Genomic DNA, 13,618 nt, shown 5'->3' with positions numbered 1-13,618 from the left:
TGTATGAAGAGATTTGAGTAAGCAATCTCACATTCACACCCAGCAATGCTGCAGTGTTCAATGCGAATTCGTTAAACACTCGGATAGTCCGATAGCAGTGAACCAAGGACTGGAAGTGTGATACATTGTCTGCTTCATTACGCAGGAGGTGGAGCTGAGTTAAGGTCTGGAACAATGGGGAACCGCAGACTCCACCGAAGCTACGGCGGTACAATGTGTCTAACAGTGGCTTCTTTCTCGTGACATTGATGGGTACCGCGTAAAGACGACTAGGTTCACTGGGTCTTCACGTCGCAGACCCCTTCTTATGCATTCATTGAGCCACTTCTCATATAAGGGTAGGGAATCCTTGCATGTACAGAACAAGACTACTGTGTGACAGGTCATCACAGGCAACGAAATCTCTTGCCACCAGCCTTGCAGCATGTCAATATTGCCGGATTCGGAACTCAGATCCCGAGCTACGGCTTGAGCCGAACCGTCGTAATGGCTACTACGAAGCTGATAATTGCCGGAGGTAACAAGATACGGTGGTACTCAAACCTTACTCAGTAAGCTTGTTATAATCATCGAATGGTGTTGATCTAAGTCAACGCAGGAATATGACTCCGAGCAGGCGAAAAGAAGCGGACGCGTGTTCGGACTTCGGAATGGAAGAAGAAATGCGCCAAGGCCCACCAGCCCTAATCTATAAGGACTATCACCGATCCAGGATAATGCCAGTTTGGCAAGCCTCGCAACTGGTCCCGTCGATCGCGGAAATTGTGCCGCCCTATCGCGTAATCACCGTCTTGCCAATTTTCTTAACATGGCGGTGTTCAACTCTGCGGTGATCCGGCATTTATACCCCATGGCTCAGCGTTGAGATTAAAATCTTTTCCCCGCCCTGCCCTTTCATCACCCCACCCGGTAGATGATCCCTACCTACGGTTCAATCCGCCATGGAACGGCTGAATGAGAGTGTGCAGCCCGAGAAAGCGGATGGAGTGACAACAGCCATCACCGCGACAGGGCCCATCGACGACGAGGCCCGCCCTGATGTCTTCTCTTCCACCGTTCAGGAAATCCTCTTTGTCGCCGTGGCGACCATGGCCATCGCCATGTCCTCGCTCGTGAGCGGCGCCGTCACCGTTATCACGGCCCAAGTGCAGAATGACCTGGGGATGACCACGGCGGAATTGACCTGGCTGAGCGGGTCCTCCTCGTACGCGTTCCCTCCCCCTCAGCACTGCGACGATCCTAGCTAACCGCCCATCACAGACTGGCCGCCGGTTCCTTCCTGCTATTCTTCGGCCGCTTAGCTGATCTCTTCGGTCGGAAGACATTGTTCCTGGGGAGCATGGTCCTTTTCGCCGTCTTCTCCCTTGCCGCCGGGTTCAGCAAGACACCCCTCCAGCTGGACATCCTGAACGGCGTCATGGGCCTGATGTCGGCGGCCTCTGTTCCCCCGGGCCAAGGGATGCTCGCCAACATCTACCAGCGCCCATCCAAGCGCAAGAACCGCGTGTTCGCCTGTTTCAGCGCGGGTAACCCGATGGGTTTTGTGTTCGGCAGCGTCTTCTCGGGAATCGCCACGCAGCTCTTCAACTGGCGCGCCAGCTACTTCCTGCTGGCCATCATCTACGTGGTGGTGGTCGCGATCGCGATCCTCAGCGTGCCCGTGGACCACACGCCCAAGACGACGCTGTCCGTGCAAGCGATCAAGCAATTCGACGTGGTGGGCACACTGCTGACGATCGCGGGGATCGGAATGTTCTCCGGCGCCCTAAGGTGAGTGTCTTCTGTCCCTGCCCCCGCTGCTCTTCCTCCTTCACAACCGTGCAACTGACCCAAAACCACGCAGTCTCGGCTCCGACGCCCCACAAGGCTGGAAAACACCGTACGTCCTCGTACTGCTGATCCTCGGCGCACTCTTCATACTGGGCTTCATCATCTGGGAGAAATGGTACACGTACCCGCTAGTACCGATGAGCATCTGGGGTGACCGGGACTTCAGCCTGGTGATCGCGATCCTGCTGCTGGGGTTCCTGGCGTTCCCGATCATGTCATTCTGGGTGGCGCTGTTTATGCAGAAGATCAAGGGGTACTCGCCGCTGATGGTAGCGGTGCACATGCTGCCGATGGCGATCGGCGGGATACTGGTGAATATCGTCGCGGGGCTGGTCATGCACCGCGTGTCCAACAGCCTGCTGATGGCGATCGGCGCCGTGGCCTATGTCGGCGCCTTCCTGCTCATGGGCTTGCAGCACTCCGCCAGCTCTTACTGGGCCTTCATCTTCCCTGGCCTGCTGCTGGCTGTCGTCGGCGCCGACTTCGAGTTCTGCGTTGCCAATATGTACGTTATGAGCTCGCTGCCCCCGGCTCAGCAGAGTATCGCTGGCGGCATCTTGCAGACTGTCACTAAGCTGTGTGTGACTATTGGCATGGGCATTAGTACTGCTATCTATGATGCGGTGGTCTCGAGGGGGTTGGCGGAGGGAGGGTACTTTGCTGGTGATCCCATCGAGCCGTATAGTGCTACTTTCTTGTACTGTGCTGGTATTGCTGCGTTGGGGATTCCGCTGTGTGCGTTCTTGCGGATTGGGAGTCAGGGGAATACGGGGGTCAAGGAGGGGCTGGATCATGATGGTAGGAGTAAGGAGAGTGTGGTCGAGGAGAAGGGTCGTGCTGAGGTGTGAGGCAGCTGTTGCACATGTTGAAGGATACTACCTCATGTGGGACGTATAGTGTATTGTTTAATAATTGAGGCCATGAACATGGCATCTTGCACCGTAATTAATGGTTAGACTTTCAGCCGGCAAGATACGATTAGATGGCTACATCACGCTCTACTACGCTCCTAGTCCGGCTTGTAGTGTGGACGTGGCCATGGGTTTCAGCAGCTAGACCCGGCAGATCAGAGCGAAGTCGGCGGGATAGTCATCATCCATTCTGCGCCGCCCCTCCCGTCTGACTAGACGACTATGATGGGTGGTTTGGCTTACTTTGGTATTGTTGAATTGGATGGTAACCATGTTCTCTTGGTGGTGGAGTATACGCAGTCAAGGAGGCAAACGTGCGGAATGGATCTACGGCAAAGACGGAACTGGAGCTCGTTGCGGTGTGTACGGCGGACCCGAATCAGGCGGTTCTGGAGAGGGTGAAGACGCTGAGTGATCAGAGGCTGAGTGTTGTTTGCGCGAATGAGTCGGTTGACTTTGGGAAGGTGTTTGAACATGCCAGTGGTTTGAAGCATGGATGTGGCTCTGAGGAGGCGAGACGGCGATGGGAGCACAGGTGGCTGTTGCAAGACAGATGGATGACCGGGGGCAGAGGGCAAGTTGTCGCTTTCGAGTAAGAGTTTATTTATTTATGCCTGGGTCAAAGCGAGACGCATAATTGCAGTTTGTGGTGCCGGTGGTCATTCGGGATGAGGTGTTTTGGGTTCTTGGTTGGATGGATTCTGGTGCTGTCTAGATTGGCTAGGGATTGTAGATGTTGTTTATGCGAAGGGTTTCTAGGCTTGTCTTCTCTAGATCACGGTTTGACGGGCGTAATGGCCATCTATAAGAATGGTCGACTGGCTCACTGCAGCAGGCGAAGAAAGGCAGGTCCATGGCTTAGGAGGCCACATGACATCATGGTTGACAGCAGAACTCGGGGTAAGGAATGGATACGTGTTATCCCAGACACTAGACGTTGAGCAGCGAGTTTAGATCAGATTAATCAGGCCTGGCAGAAGCCGACATTGACACATCTGTCGAATTCCAGTCAAACCTATCTCTGTCTCCATTCAAAGCAGGGTCCTACCTCCCCTTGGATCAATCATCCAAACTCCCGGTTACCTCCAGATAGAAAATCAAAATCAAAGGCCCCCTCATATCGCCCTTATTTTCTCCAATGATGCGTGCGCCTCATGAAAAATGCTGTTTGCTTGATTAATCACGTTCTTCGGCTGTGTTTTTGAGAGGAATGTCAGTCTTATCCTTCAGCTTGTTGTTACTCGAAGGAGAACTTGTTGATAATATCCCTTTTTCGGCCTGAAGCATGTGCTAGGAAAGGTTCAATGGTGGGCTTTGAGTTTGTTCAGACTTCCTGCTTGCAGTCTTCATGCCGAAAAATGATGGAGAAGTTATTCATCTTTTCTGCTTTTTCTTATGGTCTTTTAATCAGCTAGGAGCCTAAAAGTATGTGCATATTCATATGAATGTGATCCTACGAAACATTCTCATAATGGGCTTCTTAAGTGCGTAACTCATTAATCTTCATGACTGATCATAAGTAGTCTTAATCATCTAGGTTGATAAGGATCATCACTCGTCTGCTGAAAGTCGATCACCTTCCCCGAGCGTGCAGCGCATTCCACTCCATAGTATTCAGCAGGAACTGATTCACATCCACATCCAAAGATCCCGACCCAGCTATATCAGGGTACGCCCACGGCTCCAACCCAGTCGCGCCCTGTCCACCGGCACCGTACGCAATACCAGGCGCCGTGAAATCCATCTGCACAGGCATCGAGAGATCATCCATATTAGCACCCAAAGAACCACCCGGCAGCACCGCTTCAGGATCCTGTCCGAAGCTCGTCGTCATCTGCATCACTTTATTCCTGATATCCGCGACGATCCGGGGCGGCACGAGCGGCGTCTCCAGCTGTCTGGCTACCTTCTCGCGGGCTTCCCAGGCCTGCAAGACGATACGCGAAAATACGATAAAGAAGGGCCGATCATCCTGCTTAGCGTCCATCATGCGAACCTCATAGTTATTGCTCATAACCTCCCACGCTTTATCCGCGTGGTCCTCGACGGGCCGCTTCTTCAAATCCTGCAGCAGGTGGATGTACGCTGGGAACGGGAAGTGGAAGTGCACGAGCCACAGGTAGCCCTTTGTGAGCGGCGAGGTCATCAGCTTCGTGTCGCATTCGAGCATGCGTAGCGCGTGCGAGATCCCCACGTTGCGTTGGGCGTCGGTCTGCGACACGGCTGCGGTCGAGAAGCGGGAGTAGTGCTGCAGGAGGCGGTTTTTAGCTAGGTATCCCCTCATCGTCCAGATTGTCATAAAATGAAGGGGGTTCTCGGGGTTGCAGAAGGAGAGGTATTTCTCCTCCATGACTCGTTCGAGGGCGATAAGGCTCTCGGCTTCATCGGGGGTGGTGGGATGTGGCGTGATCGTGTTTAGGGTTGGGTTGGTGAAGTTGAGGTGGAAGGCGCTGTGGCGCACGAAGTCGGCGAGTTCGCTGCGCACGACTGCAAACAGCATCTCCGTGGGTCGGTTGTTTGTTGCCGGCGGGCTCCTTATTTCGGGCTGTAACTCGAAATCGTTCACGTTGAGGGGCACTTTGCAGTCCCAGGTAGGAGCTAGCGACGCCGTCTTGTAGTCCGACATTTCGCAGATGCGGTTGTCGAAGATGATGAGCGACCACCACAGTCTGCGGCGCATTTCCGCTTCCAGGGCCGAGCACTTGCCGTACATGGACTCGTTGTGGATGCCGATGCGCTGGGCGATTCGGATCGCGACGCTCAGCAGTGAGGACAGGGAAGCCGGGTCTGTTTCAGGACGGATGGAAACCTGTAGAGGTTAGTGCGTTCGTAGTCATCGGTCAGCCTGACTTACTAGATACAGATACAACGCGGTCAGGCACTCACGGTCGCTGGAGCGTAGAATACAGCAACTTCGCAGCGCCTGCTGGCACGCAAACTGATAGCCCGTCAAAAGGTCCTTCTTATGGGTTCCGAACAAGGTGCTGCATTGCTCATCCGTGAGACTCAAAATGGAAACGCAGTAGATACTGAACATCAGCGCTTCCAATGTGGGATTAATGTTGGCGATATCGCTGGCCGCGTCGATGATTCGTGTTTGAAGAGTAGGGGTGTGTGTAACTTTGAGCAGGGGATTGATATTGTCCAAGTAGATCTGCCAGAGCCGGAAGATATGCACTTGGCTTGGATGCGAAGCAGAAAGGTCGACATGGCCTACTGGGGAACCGAACAAGAGGTGGTCGTTGTTTTGACCTTGAAACATGTGGTTCCACGCCTTCTTGATCACGGCGTGTCGGACATCGTCGTTGTCGTGCAGGAATCCAGTGTCGTTTTCGTCGTCCTCACCGTCGTTTCCATCGTCGTCTGCGGGATCTACAGGCTTGCCCAGTTGTCAGTTTGCCCCGAACCTGTCGAAACAGAAACTCCTACCTTTTGACTCATTGCATGCCACAGATTTCTATCATGTGATTAGTCATCCAGGCATAGGAGTGAGTGCAGGACCCAAATTCGTACAATGATTTAGTCTTGACTGCCGTCTTCTCCCTTGATGGACGAGGATTCGTGTCAGCAAGAGTCCCTTCTGACTCGGCTTCCTCTGGCAGTTCATCTGGGCCATCGTCACTAGGCGACCGATGGTCAGCGGTAGGCGTGTGGAGGGGATCGAACTTGATGTTGTGCTGTCGGAGGAGACTCTCATAGAGTCGCAGGCGGGCCAACAGCTCTCTCTCAGGAAATCTCCGCCGTCGCTGGCGGATCGCTTGCTCGCATTGTACATTGGCACGCACGCAGTTGGCACAAGGGAATGTGCGATCACACCTGATCTTGCGTTGCTGACACAGCACGCAGGCCAGTACGCGCTGGGGCTTGACGGTGGTGGCTGTCTGATCGGATGCAGAGATCGGCGTGGCCATGGCATGAGACTATCGATCCTAATGCGGGCTGTGTAACTAAGGAATCAGAGGAAATGTTCCTGTTCCTAGACCCGGTTGCCCGAAGCCCGGGGAATTGGGTTGAAGAGAGAAGAATTAGAAGGGCAGACAAGAGTCAAGGAGAAAGTCGGGATTTATGAGGGCCGAAAACAACCGCCACTTGCCAAGCCTCGCACTTTCTAACCCCCGACCACTGCAGTTGCTAACCCCCGGCTTTGCGACCTGCTCCCTCGATATCTTTCTGCAGAGTGCGACTTGTCCGACCATGTTTTGCCCCTTGCGACCCCTTAAAACTCGGAGCTTTCCTTCTGAATTCTTCTGGGTCGAAGACTCCCTCGTGCATTGGTAACTGGTCGATCGTTGCTGGGCTGTGGAGCTACGAATACCACTATCATCACCATGCCTCCACCACGCACCTCCCTCTCGGACAGTACCAAGTCTGCTGCAATCGATGCTCCAGAGCTCGCGAATCACCATAGTGAGACGACAACTGATGCCGTCGTCAAAGATGAAGCACCCGCCAAAGCTGGAGGTCCTCCAGGTCCTCCGGGGCCTCCCGAGAATCAGTCGACCATTAGGGTTGTCTGTCTGATCGTCTCGGCCTTTGTGGCCATGTTCCTCGTTGCGCTGGACAGAACCATCATCTCAACGGTATGATATATGTAACACAGCTCAATCCATGGAATCTCGCGCTAACATGACTTCAATCCATAGGCTATCCCCAAGATCACCGACGAATTCAACTCCTTCGACGACGTGGGCTGGTACGGAAGCTCGTATCTGTTGACATGCTGCGCGTTCCAGCTCCTGTTCGGAAAGCTGTACAAGCTCTTCTCCGTGCGGATCGTCTTCCTTGCCAGTATTCTGCTGTTTGAGGTTGCCTCTGCTATCTGCGGCGCCGCTCCCAACTCCGTGGCCTTCATCATCGGACGAGCAATCTGCGGAGTTGGTGCTGCTGGTATCCTGGCTGGAACTGTGAGTTGGCCTTAATTTTTCTCTCATCATCACAAACCGTACTGACAGTCATTTCTAGATCATGTGCATCATCCATTCCGTTCCCCTCCAAAAGCGCCCACAAATCCAGGGATTGTTCGGCGCGCTCTTCGGCATTGCCTCAATCGTGGGTCCGTTGATTGGTGGTGCCTTTACATCGAACGTGACCTGGAGATGGTGTTTCTACATTAATCTCCCGATCGGGGGTGCGGCAATGATCTTCATCGCCTTCTGCCTCAAGATTCCGAAGCAAGACACTACAAGGGTTCCGTGGGTGGAAAAGCTGCTGCAGCTGGATTTCCTCGGTACTACCCTCTTGGTGTCTGGTGTGGTCTGCCTTGTATTGGCACTCCAGTGGGGAGGCCAGACCTATGCTGTAAGTTCATTCCGACCATGATTCTCAACCCCGACTAACAGTCCGCAGTGGAGCAACGGTCGCGTCGTGGCGTGCCTGGTTCTCATGGGCGTGCTCCTCCTCGCCTTCGTCGCCGTGCAGATCTTCCTCCCCAAGACCGCGACGCTGCCCGTGCGCATCTTCTCGCAGCGCAGCATCATCTCCGGCTTCTGGCAGACCCTCTGCATTGGTTCTGGCAACTACATATTCGGTAAGAAACTCCCACCCCCCAACCATCCTCACAGCTCACTAACCCCATAAAGTCTACTTCCTCCCAATTTGGTTCCAGTCCATCAAAGGCAACAGCGCCGTCGAATCCGGCATCCGGCTCCTGCCAATGATGCTATCAATGGTAGTCGGCTCTATCGGCGGCGGAATCACCAACTCAAAGATCGGATACTACACGCCTCTCGCAATCATCGGATCGTGCATCATGTCCGTTGGCGCCGGGCTTCTGACGACCTTCAAGGTAGACACCGGCGAAGGGAAGTGGATCGGCTACCAGATCGTCTACGGTATCGGCCTGGGCCTGTGCTTCCAGATCCCCAATCTAGCCGCGCAGACGGTCCTCCCCAAGCCCGACGTGCCGTTCGGCCTGGCGCTGATGCTGTTCGGGCAGCTAATTGGTGCCGCAGTGTTTGTGTCGGTCGGCGAGAATATCCTCGCTAATCAGCTGGTGAAGCGGTTGTCCGGGCTGCCCGGGTTCAATCCCAAGCTGGTCACGTCCGGCGGTGTCACCGAGTTGCTGAATACCATGCCTGCGAACTTGCATGATACCGTGCTCCATTCGTACAATGAGGCGCTAAGGAAGGTGTTCCAGGCTGGGTTGATCATATCGTGTCTGACTGTTCTCGGTGCCGCCACGCTCGAGTGGAAGAGCATCAAGAAGGGGCAGCCCAAGCCTGATGCTGAGAGCAAGGGAGCGGCTGCAGGTGAGAAGCCTGCGGAGGCAGCGGGGGCTAAATAGACAGAAATTAGAGGGTTAGGTTGATACTGGAGGGCTTGAACCTTGGCGTGTGATTGTCAAATAGAAGAATATTTAACTAGCTTTATTGGGTTGTAATGTTATTCAAGGTAGATTTTCTTCATTGCGCGTTTGTCTGACCTGTAGAGCTTTACCATCGACAATACCGCTTTTCCGGTCTCATCTCTAGCTTTGTAGGCTCCTTTACGTTGCTGGTCCGCCGACTGTCTTTAATGATCAAATCACTGCAGAGATGCTCGGGGTACTGGGTGTTGTGGGTTACCCCGGACCTTGTGATGATAATTACATATCTGTATAGATGAGAAGTTCTAAAGAGGTTTACGGGAAAGCGCCTTACGCTTGTTTCTAAAAACCCCATATTTCAATTCAAAGTGCTCAACAATTACTACCTGCCTATTCCCAATCGCCATCCAAAAAGTCCGCAACCTTCTTCCCGGCCAGAATATCCGCATGAATCTCCTCGATCGTCCACATCTTGAACTTATGGCCCGAAGGAAAGTTGGTATTCTGGAAATCAGTGCCATACACGAAATGCGAGAACGCCTGGCCGAACTTCTCATAGACATAGGCCTCAGGATCATGCTGAAACAACCACTTGGGGAACCGGACCTTGACCTTTTCGGGATCCTTCTTCAGCACCTCATTCATATCCGCAGCGCCCAGGTTCTCCGAATTGACAAACGACATCTTCTGCACGCAGCTCACACGCTGGTAGCGCAGGAGATTGTAGATGCGGGCACCCAGCGGCGCACCACCGGGCGCGCCACCTGCACACGCAAGCTGCAAGCAAGCCGCCAGCGTGACGGCATCCTCGATGGCTAGGGTGCCGCCGCTGATCGAAGCCGGCACGGTGGTATGCGCAGCGTCGCCGACCTGCACGACACGACCGCCCTTGGACGTCCACTCGCGACGCAAGTTCCGCCACAGCAGCGGCCAATGCACGGTCGCGCGCTTGGGAGTGTTGCGGACCAGCCCCTCGATGGCAGGATCCCAATCCGGGATGCGGTGCAGCACGTCGAGGACCCCCTGCGGATCGACGTCGGGGTCCCACGACTCGATGGGCTCGTTGCCGCCGGGCTGCAGGAACTTGTCACGCGGGGTGAGCCCGTATGCCACGAAGTCCGGTGAGATGAACAGTCCCAGGTGCATGCCGGGTCCGATCCAGAACTCGTGGTGCGACGCCCCCTGCGCCACGGCCTCGCCCCAGCGCGCCTTGAACGCCGGATCCCGCAGCGCCAGCTCCGTCGGCAGCGCTGCCCGGTATACTGACATGCCGCTTGAGCGTGTCGGGGCGTGTTCGCCTGCGATCAGCAGGTCGGAGCGCGTCTTGAATGCATCGGCGGCCACGACGATGTGCGCCACCCGCACGCTGCCGTCGGCCGTCACAATACCTCCGACACCGGCGGACTCGTCCTCGAAGTATTGCTCGACCCGCTGGCCGTATTCGACTTTCAGACCGACGCGGGCGGCCTGGCGGAGCAGCATGCGGTAGAACTTGCGGCGGACCTGGTGCGGGGCCACGTACGGCAGGCCTTGTCGCTGGGCTAGGTGCTCGGGGCTGTTGTAGCCCAGCGTGGTTGGGCCCAGAATGAGCTCGCTGTTGTGGCGGCGGTAGTACATTACACTGTCTGATCGCTCCTGGTCGAGCTCTCGGCAGATCTCCGGCCAGTGGCGGAGGGTGCAGATGGCTGACGGGCCGATCACGATGATGTCCCCTGGATGGGAATTAGACAGGTCAATGATTAAAGACCGGAGTGAACCGGGTGTCAAGGGGTGTAACGAACCAGTATAGACAGGGCCTTGGCTTCGTTCCAAGATCCCCACCACGTTGTGTCCTTTCCTCCAACATTCGAGCGCCGTGATCAACCCTGCCGGCCCTGCCCCGACGATCAGCACGTTGAGGTGCGTTTCGGGAGACCGTTGAGGAAGCTCGCCTGGGGTGGACGACCACCTTGCGGGATTGAACTCATCCTTGTCTCCGTGGGAGAGATACTCGTTTGACACCATTTTGGAAGTGTGAGGTGCAGGTGCTTTCTAGCTGATGATGCTGTTCGCGAGGGAAGTGCAAACCATATATCACGGGCGCACGCGCATATGCTACCAGGCAGCTTCATCGGGAACTCTTGGCTTCCTTTCCTCGGGCATTGTTCGAATTAGATCTGTTGTTCGCTTTTGGTGTCCTGACGTCTCGCCCAGCTCCGGCTCTCGGAAATGGTGGTTGATACGCGAGTGCGGGACATTTATATCTCGGGAAATGCAACACCCCGGCTTAGTCACATAGAAAATGTGTGATTTATACCCCGAAGGAACGAGTACAAGCCATGGAATTCACATTACTCTGTCTGTCAACAGCAGTAATTATAGACCCAGATGTAGTCCTGGAGAATGGGACCAGTCTGCCAAAACAATCAGTTATTAACATACTGCTGACCAAGACTCGCCAATCTTATCGAGCTATCCGAAGCTCGCGATTAGTCTGTAGCTGTAGTATTCGATGTGAGCATATTCCAGTTGGAAGTGCATGAATTAATCTACCATTGTTAAATTCATCAGTGTCAAGGTTGAATTATGCTTGACTGTGCACAAAAGTACTGCAACATACCGCGCATCGTTGTGTTATCCTCGCACTTCCCACTCAACAACCCCAGACGATCCATGGAGCGCTGCTTATCCGTCCATCCATTGCCTCTCTGTACCCATAGACAGGGCAGGGTAGACTGCTATACCCAGACCTGCTGCGGGCTCTTTCTGTAGAGTGCATGATGGACATTCTTTTCCATCATTCTAGGCTTAGAGTACATAAGCGTGTTCAACTTTTAGCAGGGCTTCCTGAGTCGCTTCCCCCTAACATGGCCTAGTCGCCTCCACTAAATACAGTACATCCGCAACACTCGAGGCATGAGATATTATCTCCAGGCGTCAGGTCTTGTCTGACACTCCCAGATGTAGGCCCTGATTAAGAACTGGATAATGCAGACATGAAATCGAAATTATTTAACCGGAACTCCCGTGGACCGGGGAGAATAAAAGCAGAAACCCAGCTTCTCAGTCTCAATGTGACAACATGTCTGCCTAGACGAGAAAAAGCGCTTGGTTCATTGTCGTTCACTCCATCACAGCCATTGTTGATTCCCGAGGTGACTGACAAAAGCACCACCATACGTTTCCACGGTCGCGTTCTCGATAACCTCGAGTTGCATGCGCACACTCTCCTCCATCGTCATCGGACCCGAGAAATGCGGTGCATACGCCTTCAGCCTGGCGACCATCTTTTGTCGTCCTTCCGCTTCGTCCTCCCTGGGTGGGGTGTCCGGCTTGGAGACGGCGCCGGGGCTGATGGACATGAAAAGGATTCCTTCTGTCGCGCCGAGAGAGGCGTGGTACTTGGCCATGAGCAGGTTAGCCGCCGATTTCGAGATAGCGTACGGTGTCGCATTGTCGAGTGCAAGGTGCCTGACGAGGTCCAGGTCGGCCAACAGCGACGAGATGGTTATAACTTTCTTATCTCTCCCTTTCCGGATCAGAGGCAGGAACGCATTGACGGTGTGTGCCACGCCTACGACGTTGGTTCGGCATGAATCTACGATATCCTGTTCCAGCGCCTCCGGCGACAGGTCGATAATAGGCGTGAAGGCGCTCCTGGCGGCCAGAATGGCGGCGTTGTTGATCAGAATATCCAAACTCCCGCCGGTGATGCCGCGGACTTCTTCGGCCGCCGTTTTCAGGGCTTGGGCGTTGGTGATGTCGGCACCGACAAGGTGCACGTTGGTCAACCGATCTGCTACTAGACGGCTCTGCGTCGTGGCTTTGTCGCGGACCAGGCCGATCACAGTGTTTCCAGGCTTGGAGGAGATGTGCTTGAGCCAGATGTAGCCCAGCCCTCGACTTGCGCCGGTGATGAGATAGGAGGGCATGGTGAAATATGGATCGATGGACGGTAGGCGATCGCACAGGCGCCAGAAATTCATATTAATATTTGCTTAGCCTCCTGATTTCACCTCATAGTGATAAGACCTGCATTAGTGCGCGTTCAGCTCGCCATCCCCATTGGTTTTATCAAGGGGGGTCGGGCTATTGTCGTCGGGGAACCGACGCATACCGGAGCCCGGTCGAACTCTCAGTCTAGAGCCATGCAGCTACAGGGATCTAATGAATGCATGTTACGACTGGTCGATACGCAGGTAAGCAAACACCCCGATCCCGATCATTCGATGGTTCGCAGTCTAGCTTGCAAGCCTGGGCGCCTAATTAGACCATTTGCACTTTGAGGATGATGCAGCTGAGGGTACAGTACATAAGCTAATAGAATCATCCCACCCCGCCTCGCCATCCTCTGTGTTACAAACAATCCCTTCAAAATGTATCTGACCTACGCAGAGAAGTTTCACTATTTCGAGCTGCCAGCGAAGGCCGTGATTACGGGCCTTGTGGCGACCGTGACAACCTTCTTGGCTTACATTGTCTTCCTATCGTATACCCCAAGCGTCGACAAGAAGTCACCGCAATTCACTCCCAACACTGTGCCACTCGTGGGATCCTGGAGCTTCTTCACCCAGAAATGGTAAGGATACCCCCC

The 13,618-nt window shown here is 54.4% G+C and overlaps 5 protein-coding genes across 5 annotated transcripts; 2 read left to right on the top strand and 3 right to left on the bottom strand.

The window, feature by feature from the left end:
* Positions 1 to 833: 833 nt before the first annotated feature.
* On the top strand, positions 834 to 2,775 carry BO97DRAFT_479033 (putative transporter). The gene is made up of 3 exons (XM_025700664.1): positions 834 to 1,204; positions 1,261 to 1,770; positions 1,844 to 2,775. Exons 1-3 carry the CDS (start codon positions 942 to 944, stop codon positions 2,676 to 2,678), a joined length of 1,608 nt encoding a protein of 535 aa, XP_025549809.1. The 5' UTR covers positions 834 to 941; the 3' UTR covers positions 2,679 to 2,775.
* Positions 2,776 to 4,214: 1,439 nt separating this feature from the next.
* On the bottom strand, positions 4,215 to 6,743 carry BO97DRAFT_393518 (C6 zinc finger domain protein). Its single transcript, XM_025693931.1, has 4 exons — positions 6,255 to 6,743; positions 6,171 to 6,198; positions 5,596 to 6,120; positions 4,215 to 5,550 (listed from the first exon to the last, which is right to left on the bottom strand). The coding sequence occupies exons 1-4, from the start codon at positions 6,650 to 6,652 to the stop codon at positions 4,315 to 4,317; spliced, it is 2,187 nt and encodes a 728-aa protein (XP_025549808.1). The 5' UTR covers positions 6,653 to 6,743; the 3' UTR covers positions 4,215 to 4,314.
* A 179-nt stretch (positions 6,744 to 6,922) lies between these two features.
* Positions 6,923 to 9,133, top strand: BO97DRAFT_479031 (putative MFS aflatoxin efflux pump). Its single transcript, XM_025700663.1, has 5 exons — positions 6,923 to 7,321; positions 7,385 to 7,645; positions 7,704 to 8,039; positions 8,088 to 8,268; positions 8,321 to 9,133. Exons 1-5 carry the CDS (start codon positions 7,070 to 7,072, stop codon positions 9,022 to 9,024), a joined length of 1,734 nt encoding a protein of 577 aa, XP_025549807.1. The 5' UTR covers positions 6,923 to 7,069; the 3' UTR covers positions 9,025 to 9,133.
* Positions 9,134 to 9,435: 302 nt separating this feature from the next.
* Positions 9,436 to 11,049, bottom strand: BO97DRAFT_393512 (FAD-dependent oxidoreductase; the record flags this gene model as incomplete). The annotated part of the gene is made up of 2 exons (XM_025693930.1): positions 9,436 to 10,757; positions 10,827 to 11,049. The coding sequence occupies 2 exons, from the start codon at positions 11,047 to 11,049 to the stop codon at positions 9,436 to 9,438; spliced, it is 1,545 nt and encodes a 514-aa protein (XP_025549806.1).
* Positions 11,050 to 11,787: 738 nt separating this feature from the next.
* Positions 11,788 to 12,971, bottom strand: BO97DRAFT_406686 (NAD(P)-binding protein). Its single transcript, XM_025695463.1, has one exon. It carries the CDS (start codon positions 12,954 to 12,956, stop codon positions 12,156 to 12,158), a length of 801 nt encoding a protein of 266 aa, XP_025549805.1. The 5' UTR covers positions 12,957 to 12,971; the 3' UTR covers positions 11,788 to 12,155.
* Positions 12,972 to 13,618: the final 647 nt, after the last annotated feature.

The sequence above is a fragment of the Aspergillus homomorphus genome, assembly GCF_003184865.1.
Source record: "Aspergillus homomorphus CBS 101889 unplaced genomic scaffold BO97scaffold_27, whole genome shotgun sequence".
Classification (NCBI taxonomy): domain Eukaryota; kingdom Fungi; phylum Ascomycota; class Eurotiomycetes; order Eurotiales; family Aspergillaceae; genus Aspergillus; species Aspergillus homomorphus.
This window is presented reverse-complemented; position numbering and strand designations above follow the sequence as displayed.